At 39.7% G+C, this 26110-nt stretch overlaps 1 protein-coding gene across 1 annotated transcript; it reads left to right on the forward strand.

Annotated features, from left to right (window-relative positions):
- Positions 1-1492: 1492 nt before the first annotated feature.
- Positions 1493-26110, forward strand: LOC122540541 (marginal zone B- and B1-cell-specific protein-like). The gene is made up of 6 exons (XM_043676406.1): positions 1493-1583; positions 1692-1767; positions 18733-18910; positions 20606-20727; positions 22745-22849; positions 24356-26110. Exons 1-6 carry the CDS (start codon positions 1493-1495, stop codon positions 24519-24521), a joined length of 738 nt encoding a protein of 245 aa, XP_043532341.1. The 3' UTR covers positions 24522-26110.

Raw genomic sequence — 26110 nt, forward strand, 5'->3', positions numbered from 1 at the left:
CTGCCAAAGGAAGTGGTGGAGGCCAGTACAATCACAGTATTTGAAAAGCTTCTGGATGGGTTTATGAATTGGAAGGGTTTAGAGGGATATTGGCCAAATGGGACTACATTTAGGATATCTGATCGGCATGAATGAGTTGGACAGAAGGTTCTGTTTCCATGCTGTACAACTCTATGATTCCATAAATGTGATGCCCAGAAATGAACACAAAATTTCAGCTGGATCTGAACTATTATACTCAGTACTTTTCAAACGAACTCAGAAATTCACACTGGGATATCATGGAAAGACAGCTGTCTCGTGGGTACTTTGTCATACTACAGATGCTTAAAATCTGCAATATAAACAGAAAATGCTGGAAATGCTCAGCAGGTCAAGAAGATATCTAGGGATGGAGAAAAACACTGTTAACATTTCAGTTATATAATTTGTTATCAAAAGCAGATACTGTAAACTTGAGTATAATGCAACAGTTTATATCCAAGTAAATGGTCACTCCTCTCAATTCATGGTGTGGAGTTGCCAGTGTTGGACTGGGGTGGACAAAGTTAAAAAAAATCAAACAATAGCAGGTTATAGTCCAACAGGTTTATTTGGAAGTACAAACTTTCGGAGCACTGATCCTTCATCAGGTAGCTAGTGGAGTAGGATCATAGGATAGAGAATTTATAGTAAGAGATCAAAATGTCATACAACTGGATGTCATCAAAGGTTGGGAAACACTGTCGGAAAGATTGTGGTTAGGAGGCCAGTGGGGAGGGAGTTGGTGCTTGGCAGCAGCTGGATACAGAATGGTAAAACCTCCTTGGATACCTTTAACCCAAACTAACGTTGGACTGGACATCAGAAAATCAAACTTCTTGCATGTACAACCTCAGTTGTGGTTCAGATAATTATGAAATCGGGAATGGTAAAGATAAAAGTTGGCGAAGGCGGGTACTGCAGATGCTGGAGATTAGAGTCAGGAATGATGAAGGACTTTTGCTTGAAATGTCAATTTTCCTGCTCTCAGATGCCACCTGACCTGCTGTGCTTGTCCAGCACCACTCTCAAAGATAAAAGTTGTCATAGTCCCAGCAGACCTAGGGATTGCTCTCTCATTATAGAAAGAGATGACCGGAACTAAATTTAATCTGAGATCTTGAGACAAGTGAGAAGTTTCAGAATGCTGGATCTTTATGTTAACCTCAGCCAGCAAGGGTGAATGTCAATATTATGGCATGAAAGCTTCAGAATAGAATTTCACTGAAGTTATATATACAAACAAAATGTGTGTAACCCCCCAGTTCCTCCACAGCATGACATTTTGCCTGCATCCAATACTCTCACTTGACTATGTCAAGCCCATTGCCCATAATTCCACCAGAAACCATGTTTGAACTGCACACGTGTCCAGCACTACACCCACGTGCACTAGCCGTTAGGGAATGACGGCCTCAGCGCGTGGCCAGACAGGATGTTAAGCAATGTGCGTCTCGCTCTTATTCGGCATATGGGCCGTCAATCATTAGAGATCTATCGTTCACTGGTCATCTCTGATGTCAATCGTCTCCGCCCTCATGCTTTAAACCAATCATCTTCCGGTATGGGGGAGGTTCCATGCTACTATTGGCAGAGCTGGTGTTTAGGGGCGGGGAAGGCTGTGCAGCGCCTTCTCAATGAAGGTCTATAGTGATTATTCCAACCAATAGGAAATGGAGGTGGGGAAGAGGGCGGGTTCTGTCAGCTTGAGCGGGAAAACGGAGAGCGGCGAGAGTTCGAGCGGAAGTGGGTTTGATTCAGACTGGTCGTATTTAAATATCGTCTTTTAAAATTTATGTTAGTAATCCCACTTGGAAGAGGGAAGGGTTGTTCGTAGACGTTATATGCAAAATCCCGCAGTCAGAAACGTACTTAAAGCTGAGTTTACGAGCTATTTTTGGGATTGTCGTATTTGGCACAATAACTGGTTTGTTAATACAGAATTTGAATATTGCTGAACAGACACAACCTGTCAAAGGTTTCCACCCTGCGCTCAACATGACAAATCGGAAGAAATAAGTACATAAAGGAAAACAACATTCTCTTTAAAGTGCAGCCCCGAAGTGGTCTATTCATCCCACAGATGCTGCCAGAACCGCGCTTTGTTTTCTCCAATTCTTTGTTTTTATTCCCTTGCTCTCTTTGTAAATGCAGGTTTTATATATATATTATGTATCTAGAATTGTCCAGAGGGCAGTTAAACGTCATCCACATTATTGTTGGTCTGGAACCACAGAGGTCAGACAGGAAAATACGGCAGATTCCTCTCCCTCACAGGCATTTAGCGACCCAGATGGGTTTTAATGGAAATTTGCAGTGTCCATATTTCCATGCCTGTCATTCGATCTTTCATATTGATTTCAAATTTTGTCAGTTGCTAAAATTGGGATTTGAACGCAGCACACTATAGAGTATGAGGCTCTGAGCTTCTACGCCAAGTGACCTATGAGTTATGTACAGGAGCTTCACTTTATAGCTTGAGCCATGGATGCATTCATTCACTTGCTAGGTAAGGGTGGGTGTGTGAGAGGACATTGACCTTCCAGGTGCCGAGGCAGGTTCCATTTTGCCGTAATCAGGTGGAAGCTGAAAATGTGTTGCTGGAAAAGCACAGCAGGTCAGGCAGCATCCAAGGAGCAGGAGAATCGACATTTCGGGCATGAGCCCTTCTTCAGGAAAGTAATCAGGTGGAAGACAGGCACCACGCATAAGATAGACTCCTTGCCAATGTAGAGAGTCATGGCCCACAAAAGACTATAACTCTCAATGAGAGAGAGAGAGAGAATTGGTTACCAATAGCTTGAATAGCCCCTGCAGAAAGCATGGGGCAAGGTGAGATTACAGGGCCTGCCTGAATTGCCAAAGTCAGTATGGGGATTAAACCTGTGCTTTTGATTTTATTCTGCACCACACCTGAATTCTTTGGTCAACTGAGGTAACTAACGTTCACCTCAAGAATCTGTAGTGTTGTTGAACAGAGAGAACTAGGGGTTCAGGGTCATAATTCTTTGAATTCACAGGAAGGCAAGGTGATTAAGAAAGTGCTTTAAACCACTGAGTATAGGAGTGGGGACCCAGGTTGTACCAGATGTTGGTGAGGCCACTTGGTGTACTGTGCATGGTTATGGTGGCCCTGCTATAGGAAGGATATTATTAAATTGGAGAGGGTTCAGAAAAGACTTATGAGGATGTCGCCAGGTCTAGAGGGTTAAAATTATAAAGATAGGCTTGGAATTTTTTGGGTTGTAAGTTTGGTCACTGAGATGGTAGATTTATTCTTAGACGTTTTGTCACCATACAATGTAACATCATTAGTGAGCCTCCAATGAAGTGCTGGTGTTCTGTCCCACTTGCTATTTATTTGTCTTGGTCTGTTGTGGTGGGTGTTATCACTTACGGTTCTTTTTTTAAAAGGATGGTAAATGGGGTCCAAATCATATATTTGTTCATGTAGTTCCGGTTTGAATGCCAGGCTTCTAGGAATTACCGTGTGTGCTTTTGTTAAGCCTGTCCCAGGATGGATGTATTGTTCCAGTCGAACTGGTGTCCCTCTTTGTCTGTGTGTATGAATACTAGTGATAGCTGAAAATGTGTTGCTGGAAAAGCGCAGCTGGTCAGGCAGCATCCAGGGAACAGGAGAATCGACGTTTCGGGCATAAGCCCTTCTTCAGGAATCCTAGTGATAGTTGGATACTAGTGATAGTTGGTCATGTCTTTTGGTGACTTTTTGATGGTTATGTATCCTGGTGGCTAGTGTTCTGACCGCTTGTCCAATATAACGTTTGTTGCAGTCCTTGCAGAGTATTTTGAATTGTGACATTCGTTCTGCTGGTTGTTGGTACGGGGTCCTTTAAATTCATCAGGAGCTGTTTCAGTGTGGTGGTAGGTTTGTGGGCTACCATAATGCATGGGGCTGGAGTAGTCTGGTCGTCATCTCCGAGATATCTTTAACGTATGGCAGGGTAGCTAGAGTCTGTGGGAGTGTTGTGTTTTGTTTAGGTCTGTTGTGTAGGAATCAGAGGACTGCACTTATCAAGTATCCATTGTTCCTGAATATGGGGTATAAGTCTGTTTCCTTGGCTTCTTCTAGTTCCTGGGTGCTAGAACATAACAACACAGTACAGGCCCTTTGCCCCTCAATGTTGTGCTGACCTGTGGAACCAATCTGAAGCCTATCTATCCTACACTATTCCATTTTTGTCCAGTGAGCATTTAAATGCCCTTAAAGTTGGCGAGTATACTTCTTTTGCGGGCTTGGTGTCCCACACCCCTACTACTCTCTGAGTAAAGAAACTACCACTGACATCTGCCCTATATCTACAGCCCTCAATTTAAAGCTATGTCCCCTCGTGCTAGCTAACAACATACGAGGAAAAATGCTCTCACTATCCACCCTATCTAACCCTCTGATTATTTTATATGTCTCAATTAATTCACCTCTGAAACTTTTTCTCTCTAACAAAACAGCTTCAAGTCCCTCAGCGTTTCCTCATAAGATCTTCTCTCCATACTAGGCAACATCCAAGTAAATCGCCTCCGAACCCTTTCCACATCTTTCCTATAATGCGGTGACCAGAACTGCACGCAAAACTCTAAAACAGATACACCACTAGTAACTGAATTCCAGGATGAACATTTCCCATCAATCACTACCCTCAGTCATCTTGTGCAATAGCCTATCGTGGGAAACCTTATCAAATGCCTTATTGAAATCCATATACACCACATCAAACGCCTTACCCTCATCCACCTGTTTGGTCACCTAGCCAATAGAAAGCAGGAGACAACAGCTTTGCTTCACTTGGAGGTCGTCACTGATGATGTCACCTAGCCAGGTAATGAAACGTCTGGATATCAAACCTACAGCTCAGCAAGCAAACCTACACCCTAAACATTAGTTCAGCCTTGACTAGGGCTTTCTTACAGTTCTGGGCATTGCACTTTAGGATGAATGTGAAAGCACTGGAGAATGTGCAGAACAGGTTGATGACAGTGATTTCAGGGTAAAGATTTTCAGTAATGAAAGTAGATTGGAAGGTAGGACTGTTTTCTTTGGACAATGGAAGACTTAGAGGAGAAGGTATTCAAAATCATGGGGAATCTGAAAAAAGTGGATAGAGAGAGATTCCTCCCACTTGTGAAAAGATCAAGGAACGCAGATTTAAAATGAGTGGCAGAAGAAACAAAAGTGACATGAGAAAAGCTTTTTTCTCACAGTGAATAGTTAGGGTCTGGAATACATTGTATACGAGTGTATAGAGGCAGGTGAAAAAGCTCTATTCTAAAGGAAGTTAGATTGTTACAGTCTGTTCTGATATAATGTTCGGTTCCCGTGTGATCCCACGTTATAAGAAAACCAATGTGACTGGAATTGCATTATAGCCAGTACAGATAAGGAATGTTTGCATTCTACAAATAATGGTCTAAATTCTTCAATCGTGTTAAACCCAATTCGCATTAAGGAAATGCATGTTATAGCAGAACCGACTGTACTTGAAAAATGACAATGCATAAGATTACAGGGAGAAGGCAAATAATGGCAAGAATAAGAATGCTAATTAAGAAAGGCCGCACAGACAGGATGAACTGAATGGCCTCCTATAACAATTGTGTGATTGTGTAAAGAAGAGGCTGGCTCAATTTGGGATGGTTGCAGTCATGTATCTCATGGCCACTGTGTAACCACCAAATGGAAACTGGCCACCATATCTGAATGTACATGTTGCTGGGATTTTGATTAATTCTTTTGTGGGATGTGAGTGATGCTGGTGATGTCCTCAATTGTTGCCTATCCCTAATTATCCTTAAGCGTAGTTGAGAGTCAACCACATTTCTGTGGATCTGGCGTCACATGTAAGTCTGACTGGGTAAGAAGAGACTTTTCTCTCTAAAGAACTTTAGTGAGCCATGTGGTTTTTCACTGCAATCAGTGATGATTACCAATACTTGATATTAGCTTTAATTCATTTTTTTCATTAATTCAAATTCAAGTAAGCTGTTGTGTGAGATTTGAACCTGTGAACCTAGGCTATTAGCCTAGATCTCTGGATTATGAAACAAGTGAAATTCCCATGACACCAGTGCCATGATTTTGCCACTAACTATCCATGGCCTTGTTTTTTCCTATCTTTATAATTTCTTCCAGCCATATATTCCTCCAGTATCACTTCACTTGTCCAATTATGGCTTTTTGTTCATCTTCTATTTTAATCATTTTACCATTGGCAGCTCAGAACTATGGAAGTTCTTCCCTAAACTTCTCAATCACTCTATCAACTTTACCTCCTTTACGTCATTCCATGAAATTTTTTTGATAAAGCTTTTGATCATCTATACTAATACATTCCAATCTGAATCTAAATTTATTTGAGATTCGCACGTGTGAAATGTTTTAGGATGTTTTACCATTTCTTGGAGAAGTTCAGGAGTTACTTCCAGGATCTTGACGAATGTTTATCCCTCTGCAAAACAGCTTAACTGGTAATTGTTGCCAATATGGGAGCTGGCTGCACACAAAGTGTCTGCTACATTTCTAACTTTACAGCGATCAGTGTATTGGTATTTCAAAAATTGCTACAGGGTATTCTAGAAAGTTCTGGGGTTGTGACAGATGCTATCTAAATAAGCATGTTTGCTTTTCTAGGACTTCCACAGGCACTCGGACATTAGATGGTTAAAAGTTTTTGATTTTCTTGAAGTTTCTTTCTGTGCTTATACTGCCTCTTGTTGTTGTGATGCATAAATGTTTGTTATCCACTCATACTTCAAGGCACCATCTTCAAGGCCAAATACTGAGTGGCAGGATTTTTGATAAGTGGTGTTTTAGTCTACTCAGTACACTACTGTAGTGTACAAAATCCAGTGCAAGGACTGCACAAAACACTACGTAGGACAAACAGGAAGACAGCTAACGATCCGCATCCATGAGCACCAATTAGCCACAAAACGACATGACCAGCTATCCTTAGTAGCCACACACTCAGATAACAAGCAACATGAGTTCGACTGGGACAACGCTACTATTATATGACAAGCCAAACAGAGAACAGCCAGGGAATTCCTAGAGGCATGGCACTCATCCACAGATTCAATCAATAAGCACTTCGACCTGGACCCAATATACCGGCCACTGCAGCAGACAGCTGGAACTGACAACCGGAAGCGGCAGATATAAATCACTATAAATGCCGGAGGAAACATCACAGAAGCGCTTCACAGGAAGATCCCAAGCACTGAGGATGTTATCTAGACAGTGGACGAAATGTCTGCAACACAAATTCCCAGCTCGGTGAACAGAACCACAACAACGAGCACCAAAGCTACAAATCTTCTCCCAAACTTTGAGTCTACTCATGTTGAGTAGACTAGAAGAGGATTGATGAGTGGTGGACATGATCTATATGGACTTCAGAAAGGCTTCAACAAGATTCCTCATAGTGAACTAGTTAGCAAGGTTAGATCACATGGAATACAGGAAGACACTGAACTGACCTGAATGTAGAAGACAGGATGATGATGATGGAGGGTTCCTTTTCAGATTGGAGACCTGTGACCAGCAGTGAGCCACAAGGATTGGTACTGGGTCCACTGCTTTTCATCAAGCATATAAATGATTTGGATGAGATCATAGGAGGTATGGTCAGTAAGTTTGCAGGTGACATCAAAATTGGAGGTGTAGTGGACAGTGGAGAAGGTTACCTCGGAGTACGATGGGATTTTGATCAGATGGGCCAATCCCAGGAGTGGCAGATGGTGTTTAATTTAGGTAAATGTGAGATGCCGCAGTTTGGAAAGACAAATCAGGACAGGACTTGTACACCTAATGGTAAAGTCCTGGGAGTGTTGCTAAGCAAAGAGACCTTTGGAGTGCAAGTTGATAGTTCCTTGAAAGTGGAGTTACAGGTAAATAGGATAGTGAAGAAAGTGTCTGATATGCTTGCCTTTATTGGTAAGTGCATAGAGTATTGGAGTTGGGAGGTCATGTTGAAGCTGTGCAGGACATTGGTTAGGCCACTTTTGGAATACTGTGTGCAATTTTGGTCTCGCTGCTCTAGGAAGGACATTGTGAAACTTGAAAGGGTTCAGGAAAAAGTTACAAGGATATTGCCAGGGTCGGAGGGTTTGAGCTTTCGGGAGAGGCTCAATAGGCTGGAGCTATTTTCCCTGGAGAGTTTGAAGCTGAAGGGTGACCTGAGAGAGGTTTATAAATGGCCATGAATAGGGTAAATAGCCAAGGTATTTTCCCCAGTGAATGGGAGTCCAAAACTAGAAGGCAGAGGTCCAAGGTGAGAGATGAAAGATTTAAAAGGGACCTAATGGACAATGTTTTCATGTAGAGGGTGGTGTGTGTATGGAATGACCTATCGGCGGAAGTGGTGAGGCTGGTACAATTACAACATTTAAAAGGCATCTGAATGAGTATATGAATAGGAAGGGTTTCAGAGGATATGGGCCAAATGCTGGCAAATGGGACTAGATTAATTTAGGATATCTGATCAGCATGGACAGGTTGGATTGAAGGGTCTGTTTCTGTTCTGAATAACTCTTTGACTGTGTTCTTATATTCATAGCCGCACCTTTCCTGCAGGAGATTCATATTAGGGATCCAAAGACTGAACATTGGATTTTTTTCTTTCTTGTTGATGATAATGCCCTTGCCAGCACCCAACAAGTTTGACTCAGGACTGGTGATAGAACTTAAAGCCCTTCCTGACTAGTATAGCTCACTCTCTTCTTGGGAGGCACATTTCTTTATCACAAATAGGGCACAAAATATGATATCTTAATTTATATCAATTGTCCATGTGATGAAAATGGTCCAAATACTGGCTATCTCCCTCCTCAAAGCAAAACATGACTTATCTCATTTACCTCAAATAACAGTAGCCTTTTTATGATGAGATGCTGAATATGTTGCATGTGTACTGTCTGGAGTTTAGAAGAATTTGTGGGACTTGACAGGGTAGATGCGGAGAGATTGTTTCTGCTGGTCAGGGATTCTCGAACATGAGCACAGTCTCATGGTAAGGGGCTGATCATTTAGGATTGAGATTAAAAGAGAAAAAGGATAACAGCAAAGATAAGTGGGAAAACGAAGGACTGGGAAGCTTTTAAAAAACAACAGAGGATTACTAAGAAGGAAATATGCAGAGAAAAAAATGAGGTACAAAGGTAAACTGACCAATAATATAAAGGAGGATAGTAAAAGTTTTTTTAGGTATGTGAAAGGCAAAAAAATGGTTAAGACTAAAATTGGGCCCTTGTAGACAGAAACAGGGGAATATATTACGGGGAACAAAGAAATGGCAGAAGAATTGAATTGATACTTCAGATCTGTGTTCACTGGGGAAGACACAAGCAATCTCCCTGAGGTACCAGTGGCTGAAGGACCTGAACTGAAGGGAATTTATATTTGCCAGGAATTGGTGTTGGAGAGACTGTTAGGTTTGAAGGTTGGTAAGTCCCCGGGGCCTGATGGTCTACATCCCAGGCTACTGAAGGAGGTGGCTCGAGAAATCGTGGATGGTTTTCAGACTAGTATGGCCGTAGGCGCTGGCCCCTGCCTTTTCTCCCTACTTCAAGGCGTGCTGGCCAGCCACATTTTCTTTCTTGCTCTTTCTCTTTATCCCCTTTGGCTTTTTTTTCTCTTTTCTCTTTGCTCTTCCTCCTCCGTGCGTGCTTCCCTCCCTCCGTCCCTCCAGCTGCCTTTCAGGCCAGCCCTTGCCCACCAGGCTCCTGTAGTCTCCCACATCCCCACACAGGCCAACTGCAAGCCCTCCCCCTGCTTCATAGGGCTGCAGCCTGCATTCTCTCATCCTTCCACACTCCTCCACCCCTCCATTTCGGAATGCCAGGCACTGACCAGTGGGGTACCGCACGGATCAGTACTGGGACCGCAGCTTTTTACAATCTATCTTCAGGATATACAAGATGGTATTCGCAATAACATTCGCAAATTTCATCAGCTGGGTGGCAGGGTGAAATGTGATGAGGATGTTAGGAGATTACAGGGTGACCTGGACAAGTTAGGTGAGTGCTCAGATGCATGGCAGATGCACTTTCACGTGGATAAATGGATCCTTATCCACTTTGGTGGCAAGAACAGGAAGGCAGATTACTACCTAAATGGAATCACTTTAGGTAAAGGGGCAGTACAGAGAGATCTGGGGGTTCTTGTACACCACTCAATGAAGGTAAGCATGCAGGTACAGCAGGTAGTGAAGAAGGCTAATAGCATGCTGGCCTTCATAACAAGAGGGATTGAGTATAGAAGCAAAGAGGTCCTTCTGCAGCTGTACAGGGCCCTGGTGAGACCACACCTGGAGTACTGTGTGCAGTTCTGGTCTCCAAATTTGAGGAGAGACATTCTGGCTATTGAGGGAATGCAGCGTAGGTTCACGAGGTCAATTCCTAGAATAGCGGGACTACCTTACGCTGAAAGGCTGCAGTGACTGGGCTTGTATACCCTTGAGTTTAGAAGACTGAGAGGGGATCTGATTGAGACATATAAGATTATTAAAGGAATGGACACTCTGGAGGTAGGAAACATGTTTCTGCTGATGAGTGAATGCCGAACCAGAGGACACAGCTTAAAAATACGGGGTAGACCATTTAGGACAGAGATGAGGAGAAACTTCTTCACCCAGAGAGTGGTGGCTGTGTGGAATGCTCTGTCCCAGAGGGCAGTGGAGGCCTAGTCTCTGGATTCATTTAAGAAAGAGTTGGATAGCGCTCTCAAGGATTGTGGAATCAAGGGTTATGGAGATAAGGCAGGAACAGGATACTGATTAAGGATGATCAGCCATGATCTTATTGAATGGTGGTGCAGGCTTGAAGGGCAGAATGGCCTACTCCTGCACCTATTGTCTATTCTCTATTGAGATGGGAAGAAATTATTTCACTAAAAGGATTGTGAATCTTTGAAATTCTCTGTCCATGAGAGTTGTCAATGCTCCATTATTGAATATTTTAAGCCTGAGATAGACATTTTTTTTGTCTCCCAGGACTTCAAGACATACGGGGAGTGGGAGAGAATGGGTTTGAAGCCAGAAATCAGCCATGATTATATTGAATAGTGGACAAGCTATGTAGACCAAATGCTTCTTTTTCTTGTGAACTCTTTTAGAGTCAAAGAGTCATAGAGATATACTCTTGTACTTCAGGGTGTTTTCTTTTTATACTGTGTAATCAATGCCTCCTTTGCTAGAGCTTTTTTAAAGTTGTGCCATTACTACATTTTTTTGGCTGAGGTTGAGGCTTTTATTTGGCTCAGGGAGTGGTCATCAAAAAGCATTGGAGATGCTTGTCAAAACACAATGGTCACAATGGTCTATGCTATTTTTTTCTACTGTTCATTGTTTCTAAATTCAAAGTTTACATCATAGATAAAAATCAAAGACTCTCATTTGGCCTACTGAATTTCCTTATTCATATGTTCATATTTGAGCTGCATAGTATTCGAAGGTGACCCAGGACATTCATCCAAAGTCAGAGTGGTTGAAACCAGAAAACATGAGTTAAGTGACTGAAAAGCAGATGTGATAAATGTTCAGAAAAATCTACCTGGGGCACAGACATTCAATGGGATATTCATAATGTATGTGGATGTTTGACTGCAGGATTTGTGCTACAAGTGATACAACTCAGATTGACTAATCTTTTTGTTTTTTATTCTTATTTAACAAATTGATTGAAGTAGACAAATGAAGGTTAGAGAAAGGAATATATGGAGGATTAAGAAGGGGGCAGCAATATCTGCCCGTTACCAAGAAAGGGAAAAGATTTGGTAGAATTATTGTTAATTACTTAAAATTTCTTGTGAATGAATTATTATTCATTTACCTACTAATATGTCCACCAAGCAAATGGAGGATGTACAAAAGATTTCATTCCTCAAAGCAGTGCCCATGTCAAAATCCTGGCCAACAAGTTCATGCAGAAATTAGAGAAACAAATTAAAGATAGACATGATACTGAAAATAACTCCTGTCTGAAACTGACAGCAGGCAAAGTCAGAAAGGAAATTGAATACTAATCATCTATACACATGCTCAAGATTTCAAAAAACAGGCAAGGTTTAGATCTCATATCAAAGAAACTGATAGAAATGTATTTTCTCTGTAGTAAATTTTATTATTTTAAGGCCTCTGATATACTGTGAAGCTGGAAAGCAAACTGAAAATAAGGCCATAGTCTCTGAAATTCTCTCCTTGAATTGCTGAGCAATCTTCTATCAGGTGACAACCCCATTTAAATGCAGCAGGAAATAGATGTTGACAACGTATACTTAAAATGTGTCTTTAAATTAAGTTTATGTAATCTTAAGCTTGATAACCTCTGAAAGCTTGAAACCTTGAAGAATTATTGTTGTGTGGATTATGAAATAGAATGCCTATGAAGGGATAGGATATTTTGCTGGTTCATTGCTTCAGTGGTTAGCTGGATAAACTTAGTGTTTTGAATGGGTTTGGAGTTAATGAACATGCTGCTGCCCAAAAGAAGGTACATGGTTAATAAAATGGAATGTGCTGGAAAAACTCAGGTCGAGCAGTACCTGTGGAGAGAGAACAGAGTTGACATATCGAGTCTAATATGATCGTTCTTAAGTGCTTTCAGACCTGTCTCTACGGTATTTTGCTTTTATAGGCGATTAAATAGTATCTGTGTCACTGGAGTTTAGGGCAGGTTTAGCAATAATTAATGAAAATATGGGGATGGGTAAAAATGCTGAAGTGTCACAAATATGATAATTTCACAGACAGCTTCACAATTATCTTTTGGATAGAGGAATCATATTGTTCAGTATGCACAAACAGCCTGCAAGACTCTTTAAACTTGCCCAAAGAGGAATAATAATTGCTTGCATTGATAATTCTTAACCAATGGTTTTCCTGTTTGAAATTATATTGGTTTGGAAAGAGCCTCTGCACAATGTTCGATAAACCTTAATTCAGAACATAAAGCTCCATTAGTGTCTCCTGTTTGATATTAATGGGAACATTGATTTAACTGAGGCAGTATACAGAGGCAAAGGGCTTGCAGATATCTTTCATCGGGAATGAAGAGAACGTATGCAGAATTTTCCTTCAGATGACTAATTGACCAAGTTTTGTCTGATGGACCAGTTTGTATACAGTGCAAGTTTTCCAGTTCCAAGGAACATCTGTTTAGACTTTTAGACATCCGTTTGGATTAGTATGCACACTGTAATAAGTACATTTATTTTGAGACGTAAATTCAGTTGAACTTGTTGATGTGGATTGATCCAATTTCAACTTCATAATGGTCTTTTAGAATTCTGCAGAATACATTTTACTTTATATAATCATCTTTTGCATCACTGTCGCTTCCACACCCAACTGAAATATTTGTAGAGTTCATAAGTTTTCACTGACATTGAGCAGTGCAGTAGAAGACAAACACAAGGCACAGCATAATGGGGAATGCTGCAGACTTTGATTACTATGTAGGGTTTCCATCTCATTTGGAGAAAATCACTTGTCATGGAATTTCCACCAGCAGGTAAGGATGGTGAGGGAGAAAGCTGCAGCATTCAATGGACCCTCTTAAGAAAAATATTGCGTTTGGGGGAAGGGGGGCTCATGGAAAGAAGGAGCAGATGGACAAAGATTTCCTCAAACTAATGTGAACTGCAGGCTTCATCTTATGTGTATACTGTACATGCTTGTTTAACCTTAATTTCCCTTCATGTTTGTATTGGCCTGATGCCAAAGGAATAAAAAATCCTTGCTTAATGATCTTTGGGTCATCAGTTCAATGTGTTCAAATTGCATTTTACATTTCTGATATAGTTGGCAGGATTCCACAACACAGGCATGGGCATCAAATCATGGCAGAGGAATTGAAAGTAACAGTGTCTGTCATTGGATGTTCAAGTGTTAGTTCAGGAAATTGGACCTTTAGGCCAAATTCAGGGCGAGACTCCCCCTGTGCATTTTCTTAACACTGCAAGAAGGAATTGATACACTTGGTTAGATATTCTACTTGTTAATGAATAAGGCGCTGGACAGATTTGGGGGAAGACTGGAAACACCTCATGATCCAGCAATTGAAAATTGGATTGACTATGCCGAACTGGTTGTGGCATACAAGGGCCTCAACGTGAGTCAGCATCTGGCATTTGTGATGCAATGCATAGAGAAAGCCATCAGGAAATACTTGGCAGAGGTACAGCTGTTTAAAGAAGTTCATAGTAGCTCTTTGAGGTACTGATAAGGGTTTTGGGGGACAGTTTTTATGAGTACAAGCAAGCCAAAGGAGAAGATCTGTTTTTTATATTCCTGAAGCTTTTTAATTGCTCCCATCTTCCTGGATCCCTCTTTTAAATTAAATCAGGGAAAAGCTATTGATGGACCATTGAGCACAAATAGACATGAGAATGTCCAAATAAAGTTGAGGCTTAACAGTGATAAAACTCAATTAACTTTCTCTGAAGTTTGGGATCACATCATCCAGATCACAGGAATGATTGGACAACTAAATCCAGGAAAGAGGCTACCATTAAGGAAGTTTGTTGTCAGTGTGGATGGGGTTATACCCTGATGCTGAAGAGATATTTGGAACAGATTGCTGCACAGCAAGTGCAAATCAGGTCCTTGCTGTCCTATCTCTGTGATAAACCTTAAGGATGATTCTACCCAAGAACTGTTACATCGAGATATTGGAATGGTGATCGGGCTGAGATTCAATCGAGACTACTGTTAACATGACAACCACCTCTGTTTTCAGGCAGAGATATCAGCAATTGGCTGACTGAGGGAAATATTTCTATCCTCATTTTAAAGTTGCACATTGGCAATTTGGAGGAGAACTAGAGAAGGTAGCTTGTTTCTCCTCTTAATAAGTACAGGAAAACATTTAGTAAAGATAATGATGACATTGGATATTGTGACATGGTAAGCCACAGGATTGTAATTAAAGATGTTTGTCCAGTGGAGATTCCTTGGCGCTAGATTCCACTACTTCGCTGGGAGGAAGTCTAGAGCTACCTGCAAACGTCTTTGGAGTGAAATGTCATCTCAGTTGTCAAGTCCATACATCTACCCCCATAGTTGTGGTCAGGAAGAAAGACAGAAATTTGAGGATGTATGTTGATTATCAGTCAGTCAATACAAAGACTATAAGGATGCTTATCCTCTACCTAACATCGAGGTAACATTGCAAGTTTTCCTAGGTGCCAATTATTTCTGCAGTCTTGGTTTGACCCACAGTTATAACAGTGACATATCGCTGAATAAGTCAGCATTCTGAACAGGTACTGGCGGACTTTATGAATATGTGAGTGTGCCTTTTAGGCTCTCTCATGGCCCATGCCACCTCTGTGCATGTTGGATAAAGCTTTTAGCAATCTTAATTTTCAATCCCTTCTTATCTATCTGAACAACATACTCACCTTCAGTTTGACATTTGAGGAGATTCTTGCAAGACTAGACATTCTCTTAGCCCATTTGCTAAAGTTTAACTTGAACGACTTTAAACCAGAGAACCGCTAAATTTTCAGGACAAATGTTGGACATTACTCCTGATGGTGAGAAAATCTTAGCGGATAGAGGAATGGCCTTTGCCTAAAACAAAGAGGAACTGCATAGGTTCATTGGTCTATTTGGTTAGTATAGGAGATTTGTGCAAGGCTGGTTGCCCCACTCCTTGATTTGCTGAGAAAACCAGAGAATGCTGAGGGAGTGGTTGAGAAACAATGTGTGAGGTTGGATACTTCATGGAGCATCACTGGGAGTTTGACACCAGCATGTGAAGACTCCTTTTGCACCCTCAAACAAAAGCTTGTCTCATCACTTGTAATGGCTATCTAGATCTTCAACTGCCTTTCGTGCTGGAAATTGACACTGGATCTGGATGTGTTCTGCCACAGGTTCAAGGGCAGAAATGAGTGGTTATTGCTCATCCAGGTTGAGTGTCAAGGTAAATGAGAGGAATTTAGAGAATTATTCCAATATGAAACTCGAAATGCTATCCTGAGACGGGCTATTTCCTAGAAATTCAGAGACATTTTGATCAATGCAGCATTTTCAAGCAACAGAAACCCAATGAATGCTGAACTCTCAGTTTCGATTCAAAATTGTGGACAACTAATGTACATGCTCATAAACTTTGTTGGAAAACTTTCCATGCCTGACTAGAGGGACCTATGGGTTGACACCATTCCCATGCCCAAGTCAAAGGCAACAGTGTGACCTATTTACCTATGAAATTTGAATTAAGAATCTGTCACTAATGCACTTTTGAGTGATATCCAAATCGAGTCCAGACAGTTAGAACCAGGCTTGGATTTAATTTTGCCATCTAACTTAAAATAGGACCTCAGTTTCAGCTAATTGCTGGCATTAGTGGACTGCACCATTGCTGGAAGGCCCACCATCCATCCACCTAGCACCAACTGAAAAGAGAGTCTAAACAGTCACAGAAAACACTGTCGGGCTAGAAGAGGATCAGGGAAGAGGATGGAGTGATTGTGTGGTTCATAACAAGGAGAGAGAGAGAGAGACAGATGAAGTCTCCAAAATTAATTGTTGATGTCAGTTCATAATCAAGGAGGATATCAAGGAACAGAAAAAATTACTGCCCTGACCAGACAGCTGTTGATATTGGCGACTGCTGTCAAAATTGTGAGAAATAAATTTTGGCTGAAGCAGGCAAATGACTTTTATCCTAGCATGGGATTCCTGGTCACCAAGAGACTTCTAGAGGTCCTTACAATGTATGTTATGGTCCGTGTCCCCAGTTGAAATGTTCTCATAGTCATGGAATGTCTTCACCAAGTTCACCAGCCTTAGGCCATTTCTACCCATGACCAAAAGGCCTCCACTGTAGAATTGAGTTTTACTGGGTGATTGTGTCATTGTACCATGTCAGATTGATAGTGATCATGGACACAACTTCAAGATCAAGATGCTAAGGAACTTTGCAAGGTCTATGGCATTACCATGAACCACACCGTATGCAGAGTGGTAATGAGCAATGCAATAGCTTCAACTACACCCTGCATGACCATCTGTGAACCGTGATTGCTGGGAACAAACAAGTGGCCTGAGGACCTTTCAAAGCTAGTTTATACTCATAATATCAACCACCTAACCCCCCACCCCAACCCTCAACATTTATCCATAGGCTACTCTCTGCACTACCTTCCAAAATTGGAATAACAGAAGTCAGAATAAGATACAGTATTCGTAGGACTTTGATACAGAGTGGCTACAATAGGTTCAGGGCAGCCTCAGGAAACAGTTCACAGAGGGAAGTTGCTTCAGGCCAGAATCCTTGTACATGATATGGAAGCATGCATTCCACTCAGTGCTATAGCATAACCTGGGGTTCAGTGTGTGATGGCTTGTGTGAAGTGGTGTCAGATAGCGATGTGAAATCCTGGAATGACCTGCATTTATGAATCCAGAGGGTGAATCCATTGTGAGAGGCCTACTCCTACCCTGGAAAATAGCATAGGAAGGACCTTTTGGGAGAAAGAAATTAGAGCAACATGTGCTGTTGATTAAATGATTCCTGGAGACCTGACTGACCAAGGTCCCCTATGTGGGTTATTTGCCACAAAGCTTAGATCCTTTGGAAGTAAGGAAGTGAAAAGATCTTGAACAAATTATGGCTATATCCCCAACCCTTACAATTTGCTTCCATTTGGGATGTAAGAAGACTGCTAGAATTGAGCATCCTAGCCATGGCACTATTGAATCTATTAATTATGCAGCTCCTTAGCACACAGTCTTTGTTTAGTTGCCAAGATGGCAAGTTTCAAGCAGGAATGCCTGTAACAGAACCTCTGGCAATGGGTGGTGACAGTGAGGAAGGGTGCAGGGAATCTTAAGCTGTTGTGCCAGGGCTTCTAGCAGCAAGTGGCAACAGTGTCGCATGGCAACTGGAGCAGTTGAATAGATCCTCTCTGGCAAAATAAACTGTTCTTGGGTGAAGGTGGATTCAGGGGAAGGAGCACTGAGACAAAGTGTTCCTCAACCTAATGTAAACTGTAGGCTCCATTACATTTAAATACTGTTATGTTTAATTTTAATTTCTTTTCTTAGTTGCAGTGATCTGGTGCCAGTGAAATAAACAATCCTTGCTGCATGATCTTTTGGCTGTCCATGTATTCAAATCGCATGCTACACACTGAATACAGACAAGGTGTTCCTCACCTGGAGGGAACAGAAATGATGGAAAAGTCCATATTATCTGTTGGCCAGATCAGATTAAGTTTGATGAAGGCAAGAGGTATCAGCTGTTTCCCAACCCTGAGATTGTCCATGTGTTGTGATGACTAGAAGATTCCAGTTGACAAGAGTGTCAACTGTCCTTCGAGACTAATAATTTTTGAAACTATAACTATTTAATCAGAATTTTGTGTTTTGATTCTGAAATGTTTGAGAGATAGCAGAAAGTATTTGGGTTAGGTTTGATTTCCAAAATCAGAAAGCACTTCAATAACAAGTCTGTTTTTCTTCCTTTCCTCCAGTATGTTTTAATATCACACAGCTGCTACTTTTCATTTCCTGATTGGTGCAGCACAAGGAGACCAAGGAGTACCACGTCAGCATTTGAAATCTTTAATGCCAGCCTTTGCTTCTGTATATTCAATAACCTCGATTGCAATATAGTGTCAATAATCATCACAGCGGCCATTATGAGGTTTCTTATTGTGGCAGTTCTAACTATATGTCTGTGCAACAGCACCAGTGCAGGTGATCAGAAGGATAAGCAAAGAAAGTATGCTTCTCAAAGTTCGGGGCAATTTCAAGAATCGGGGACAATTGAGATGAAATCACCTAATCTGAATGACGAGGAGTTTCACTCTGGCCATATGCCTGATTATTTGAAGTGTGACTCCTGCAGAGCAATTTCATATCAGGTAGGTTGAATGCACTATACGATTACTGACTGCTCTTTGGAATTTGTACCCCCCTACTTAGAGACTTACTCAGTTTTCTTTTATTTTCTGTAAACTCAGCCTTTTAACTGTAACTACATATCACCGTTTTCTTCATAACATTTAATTCAATCAGGTTCACAAAATAGCTGTACAGTTTATTTCTGTCAATTCAAAAATTGTTTTCAGTACAAATATTAAATTTTTTATTAAATTAGAGCATAGAAAAGGTTTTCAAGGATGTTACTAGGATTGGAAGGTTTGAGTTTTGGGGAGAGGCTTGGGACTTTTTTCTCTGGAGAGTGAGAGCTAGGGGGTGACTTTATAGAGATGTATAAAATCATGAGGGGCATAGATAAGGTGAATAGCAAAGGTCTTTTCCCCAGGGTAGTAAAATTCAAAACTAGAGGGCATAATTTTAAGGTGAGAGGGGAAATTTTAAAAGGGACCTAGGAGGAACTTTTTCACAGAGGGTGGTGTGAATATGGAATGAATTGCTAGAGAAAATGGAAGATGTGGGTACTGTTACAACCTTTAAAAGACATTTGGACAGGTACACGAATAGGAATGAGGAATGAGAGAATAGGAGTGAGAGATATGGGCCAAACGGAGACAAATGACTAGTTTAGTTTGGGAAACTTGGTCGGCATGGGTGAGTTGGACTGGAGAGTCTGTTTCTGTGCTATATGACTACAATTTAAAATAATAAAATTTTAGTAACATATATATTTATGCTTTTAAAAAGCAAATTCAAAATGCCTGCAATATAATGGTGGCTACACTTTAAGTGCTTCTTTGACTATGTGTAACTTTGTGACATTCTGAAAGGCACTATGTAAATTTAAATTATTTTTAGTAAGCTTTGCAGAAGTGTAGAGTGTAGTCATATCTCCAGTATCTGTACTGGTTGAGTGGACCAGGAAATAGTATTTCTTTGTATATAAAATGAGTTTTGACAATCAGATCTGTCAAACAGTTAAATTTTATTTTGTTCTCAGTTGCCTCACTAAGTTTTAAAGATTTCTAAATATGAAACTGGCAAATTTGTTTTGAGTGCTCTACCAGTCAGCATAAAGAGCTGTGGATAAATCAGTGGCAGAGATAAGGTGGGGCTGTCCCACAACATTTTTGAATTCATTATTAAAAATTTCATGAGTAATGTTAGATTCTCATTGCAGTCAGCATGTATTGTAATTGCTGTAGGTCACATCTTTCTACATAATCAGTTGTTAATTGCTAGTTGCTATTAAATTAATTTATACAACAAATACATTCCTGTTAGCATGATATTTGAATACATTCTAAGAAGTAGTCCTGATAGAGGAAGCCAGATCTTTCCCAGGTGTTTTTTGTTTCAGTAAAGAACATTAGAACAACACATAACAAATTCCTTCCTCTTTTTATCTTGCTGGGAATTGAAGAATGTTTGAACTCATTGAGGGCAGTTATTTTAATCCATAAGCTCACACAAAGTTGAGAATAATATGATGGGTATCACTGGAGTTTGGAACTGCAAGAAATTCTCTTGATGAAGAACCTTAGGCTGAGAATGGGAGTTTGTTATTCCAATATGGTAAATTGTGCAGCTGTAGAAGAAAAGTATGGTAGTTATCAAAAGAACAGACTTTACTTTCAGTTTTAAACAATGACAATTGTTATTCACTCTGTGCTGTAAAGATGCAGGAATATCTTTCGAAGTGGGAATCAAAAATCTCTGCAGTGAAAGAAGGGAAAGCAGTATTGAATGAATCTGATTACACCGATGCTTTGGAGAAATGCTGCTCCCAGAGTTGGGAAAAGTGAGTTTCTGTCAGTTGACCCTTTACACAATCCCAGACAAGTCCCCTTCCTTACTTGTCTTGTACAATTTTGTGAATGGCTTAAAAATGAATAATCGTGTATAAAGATATTTTTGAACCAAGATTACGTGTCATAATTCAGCAATTATGAATGATTTCATAGTAGAATTATTTTTATACTTCAATAATAATCTGTATTTTTATGTAAATGCAGCTACTTGCGAGTGCGTTATTGCAGACATTTAAGTGACTATGTAGAAAGGGACTAATGGCTCAACAACAGCTTTTATTTATGTAGCACTTTTAATGCAATAAAACATCCCAGGAGTGTTATAATGCAAACTTTGATGCTAAATCACATAAGAAGCTGCACATTTGTTTGAAGAAATTTAAGGAGGTTTTTAAAGAGTGAAAAAGAGTTAGTGAGGTGTAGGAAAGGAATTTCAGCGCTTAAGGTCTAGTCAAGTGAAGGTTCAAAATATTAGAGATGAAGGAATACAGAGATCTTAGAAGGTTTTGGGATTTGTGAAGATAATATAGATATCATGATAATTAACAATTATATAAAAAGATCTGACTGAAATTTCAACTGATACTACTTATGGTTCAGATCGGAGATTTTAAAACATCATTTGATAGAACAAGGTGGCGACTGACTGTGTGGAGTTTGCACGTTCTCCCCGTGTCTGCGTGGGTTTCCTCCGGGTGCTCCGGTTTCCTCCCACAGTCCAAAGATGTGCAGGGTCAGGTGAATTGGCCATACTAAATTACCCGTAGTGTTAGGTAAGGGGTAAATGTAGGGGTATGGATGGGTTCGCTTCGGCGGGTCGGTGTGGACTTGTTGGGCCGAAGGGCCTGTTTCCACACTGTAATGTAATCTGTAATCACATGACTTGATTGTTTCTGAAAATTATTTGTTTATAAGAGGTATGAATTGGCTTTATTCAGGTTTTAATGTTTTATCAAGAAATAATTTTAATGAGCAATTGATGAATGATTTATTTATTGTCACATAAATCTTGAAGTATTTTGCCACCACAATACAGCACCATTTTGAGGTACAATAAAGATAAAAAAGATACTTAAGTAAGAGCTCTTCTTCTGTTCAAATTGGGGTTCAAGCACAGCCTCAGGGCTTGTGCAATATCTCTGCAGGGTGTTCCAGGCCTCAAGGAGTCCAAGAAATTATATGAATAGATTACAATTATTTTTTAACTACTATAAAGGTTACTTGCCCCATGTCCGAAAAGTTTTTTGAGAATTACCTACAGCATGGAATAATGATAGTTATTTTCAAATTTTGATATAAGTTGTAATTATTGAACACTGAAAATAAACAGTGTTGTCAGCAGTATGAGTTTGATTTCACAGAGCACAAAGCACACTATGATAATTGGCAAGGATAGTTCAGTGTCAACATTTGATGACTGTAGAGCATTGAGAATAAATAACACTTTCTATTGACTCTCCAATGGCAAAATAGAGACATTTGTGATCAAAATCAAGACCAGACTGTATTCCCAGATTAGTAACTCAGTAAATGAGCTTCTTCTTTTCCATTATACATTTCATCTATCATCACTTAATCCAGTGCTTATTTCTTCCAATTAAGCTTGTCACAGTCCAGCTTCTTCCTAACACATAAAGAATAATCATTTCACTGAGGTGTCATAGGGCACTATGACACCCAACTTCTGTAAAAGTTGGTATTTCAAAAGAGGAGAACAAAAAAGGCAATTTTTATTTTAAAAGTTCTGTTGTGTGTTGAAAACATATTAAATACTTAGATATATCTTGGAACAAAGTGTGCATTTAATGATATGTCTTGTGCTGTTGTGTCTGTATTATTAAATCAGGCATTCGGTTCAGCACATTTGTCAAGATTTGTTTCTCCAAAAGACTTCTACCACATTGTTAGATTTTGCTGGTACTGAATCTATAATTAAGAGCATACCTCATTGTGACTTGACATAGAGCCCTGTGCAAATTATATTTTTGTTCCATTAATGCTTTGCAGGCATGGCGTAATAGAGGTGAATGGCATTAAACGTCTATCAGGCCCTGGACTAGAGACTGAAGATTTTACAGGAGTGATGATGATGAGTGGACCATGGCCAGGACGGTAAACATATTACAAAAACAGTAATTTGAATAACTAAAGTGTAGTAGCTATTATATTCCATTGTATGTATCTCTTCACTTTAGAGATTTTGATGGATAACATATTTATGTTTTGATAAGTGTAGTTGATAAGTTGAAATGTTACAGGGGAATGTTTGGTGGATTGACTCGCAACTAAACAATTGTTTCTGTGTAGTTTTGACACTGAATTTCCAGAAATAATAGGACATGGTAGTAATTCTGTTAAAGATGTCACCTAGTTTGATATGGCTAACTCAAACAATCACAGGTTTCTATTCTTAATGGACTTGCAGTCTTCTCACTTAAAACCATCACAAACTTCAAAGTGAAGATTGCCTCAGTGATACTATCATGTGTGGAGGAACTCTTGCATTCATGCATTGCTCAGAAATGTTTCAAAATGCTTATAAATACCGTACATCAAAAGTACAGTATTGATGTACTTCATTTTGTGGACAGCAAAGAAAGAAAATCTTGCATTTATATTGTACTTTTCATCTATCATGTGTATGGGCTGTTAATCAAGAGATCAAGGGATAAATAATCACCTGGAACTTGCCAGGATAACTGCTCTTGTTTGAAATAATCCCATGGGATCATTTACGTTCGTAGGACCACAGGACACTGTGACACTCTGAAAGGCGAGGTGGGGCCTGTTTGATGTCTCATCCAGAAGCCGGTATCTCTAAAACCAAAATTGCAGTACTCCATAGTATTGTCTAATTAACCTGTTCAGAGATGTCGTGGCACACCTCTGGAGTGGATGGGACATGAACCTAGGTCTCCTGGCTCAGATGTAGGGACATTATCACTGTGCCACAACAGCTTATTAGTCCAGCATGGAGAGTCAATGTCAAATTTTATGATCACATAACTGACTAGGAATTGAAGCCACAACTTTCTAATTCAGAAGTGTTTGGAATTCTATCAATTGAAGCACAACAGATAAGATTGTACACACAGCTATGTGTTGAATTACTAGGCCAGTGTGCAATAAACTGAGTTGAAACCAGGATAGGGAGGATCAAATAATAATCACTGTAAATGTCTTTCTGGTCAAAGAACTGGATTGGCAGACTTTTGGACAGGCAGTTTACTCAGTAATTCAGATTGAAAAATAATCGTTATATTCGGATAATTAAAGAGAAGAATGCACAAAAGGTAATTTAGGAAAAAAAATACAATTATATTGATAACTAGTAACACAAATTCTTCAGTATAAATTGAATTGAAACAGCAGGCTGGACATTAGAAACCTAAAGTTTCTTCTGTTCACAAAACTAATTTGGAAACATGCAGCAACCTATGAGTATTTGAAAGACAGTGCAATATTTGGCATTTTCATTTTCAAATACTGACTGGTTCACTGTGTGTCTTTCCAAAAATTATCTGTTCTTTTAGTTCTCCTCCATTTACTTGCTACTTTTCAATTTTTAATTGTATTTCTCTTGTTTGGATCATTAACACATCTGTCTAACTCCTATAGGTTGTTCAAAATGTGCCAGGCTTACCTTGGAGAGTTTTCAGAAGAGGACATTTACAATGAATTCAGGAAAAATCGAGACTATTTAGAAGATTTTCTCTGTTTTGGTAAAAATGGAGCTTGCACCAAACATAAAAGTTTCCAAACAGCATTTAAGGATGAAATATAACCTTTTTGTGTTGGCTGTTTAAATGACAAGTGCACATGAGGAATTTGGGTGATGGTGTGAGCAGGTGTTAGGGATGGGGAGGGGAATCAGCGGATTTTTAAAATTCATTCAAACGAATTCAGGCCCATACCCAAATTTCTGGTATTCACTCGTCATAAAATAATATATAATAGATTAATTAATTCATCTAAATGTTATTTAAAATGCTGATAGATAGCCATGCTTTTGTATCCTCATAAATTATCTTGCTGATGTTCCAACACATTCTTCCATATAAATATTGAGGCCCAGAAACCAATGGAATCCAATAGTACATAGCCCCCACTACTTAAAAAGTCTGCGTTTAACTGTCAACTCTTTAAACTAACCAAAAAGCAAAAGCTGTTAATTATTTGCATTAGTGTTAAATTCAAAGTTGCCATTTTGTTTCTTTTAATGCTCCAATTATATAGGCAGAAACAGCTTGAGGCCAATGTTTTATTGGAAAATGAAGTAATGATTGATGTGAACTTGCAGATTGTGTGAACTCTAAGCCACCTATGATAAATTGTTATCTTTTCTAATGGCCCTGTGTACAGGCATTATTAAAGCTGAAACTATGTCTGGACAATTACAACTGACATAACTTCTGCAGTGCTTTTGAATTTAGGGAGACTGAATTGTAATGTTTGGGTAATTCATACCACCAATATAGATATTCCACACTTTCATTCAATACTCTTGCAGTTATATGAATGTATCAAGATGATTGTATTCACAAAAATGTATGTGTTCTAAATAGGGACTGGATCTGAATTTATATATAAGCAAATGTGTTGTCAGTGGAGGTCTGGAGAACAATCAGAATTCATAATCATTTATAGGTTAAGATATGTGTAAATTGGTTTTAATCTTTTTGAAAATAGTTCTCTCTCCTTTTTCTCTACTTTCGAATACTGTGACCCATTTATTAGTCTGATTTCTTGCTGGGGTTGCCATTCTTCACAGACACGCCAAGACAGTGAATATCAGCAGAAAATCTTTCCTGGCCTGGTGACATTGAGGATGTCTGACTGGGGTGGAGGAGGGCACAATATAGAAACATTATAGCTAAATACACTATTATCTTCATCTGTGAGCCATATGTACATCCTTAATCAAATATCACAAATGAAGAACTTCAAGTTGGCACAGCTTTACAATCACCTTGGTTGGAATCAGTGAAGAACAGTTACATTGTCTGGGTTACATTGTCTGGTTTTCTGGTCGACATTGTCTGGTTATCCTTCACTTTCATTAACTTAACCATTGAGGAAAAGTACAGATAATTTATAACCTGGAGATAACAATGGTATTTATTATAAGTTCTGTTTAAAACCATGTTTGAGACTGGACTTTCCACAGTTCACTGAATATTCTTTTATTGACATATAGCTGATATTATTCAGTGATCACGTTTGTTCTGTGTGTATTTGAAATTTGCAATTTAGATTCAAATACCATGAGACAAGTGGAAAGGATTCCCAAGAGAGGTACTGCAAGCATGTTTTTGGCATTTATTCTATTCATTCTGAAGTTTAGTGTTAATCTTGAGAAAAATAAAAAGTTTG

The sequence above is a fragment of the Chiloscyllium plagiosum genome, chromosome 35 (genome assembly GCF_004010195.1).
Source record: "Chiloscyllium plagiosum isolate BGI_BamShark_2017 chromosome 35, ASM401019v2, whole genome shotgun sequence".
Classification (NCBI taxonomy): Eukaryota; Metazoa; Chordata; class Chondrichthyes; order Orectolobiformes; family Hemiscylliidae; genus Chiloscyllium; species Chiloscyllium plagiosum.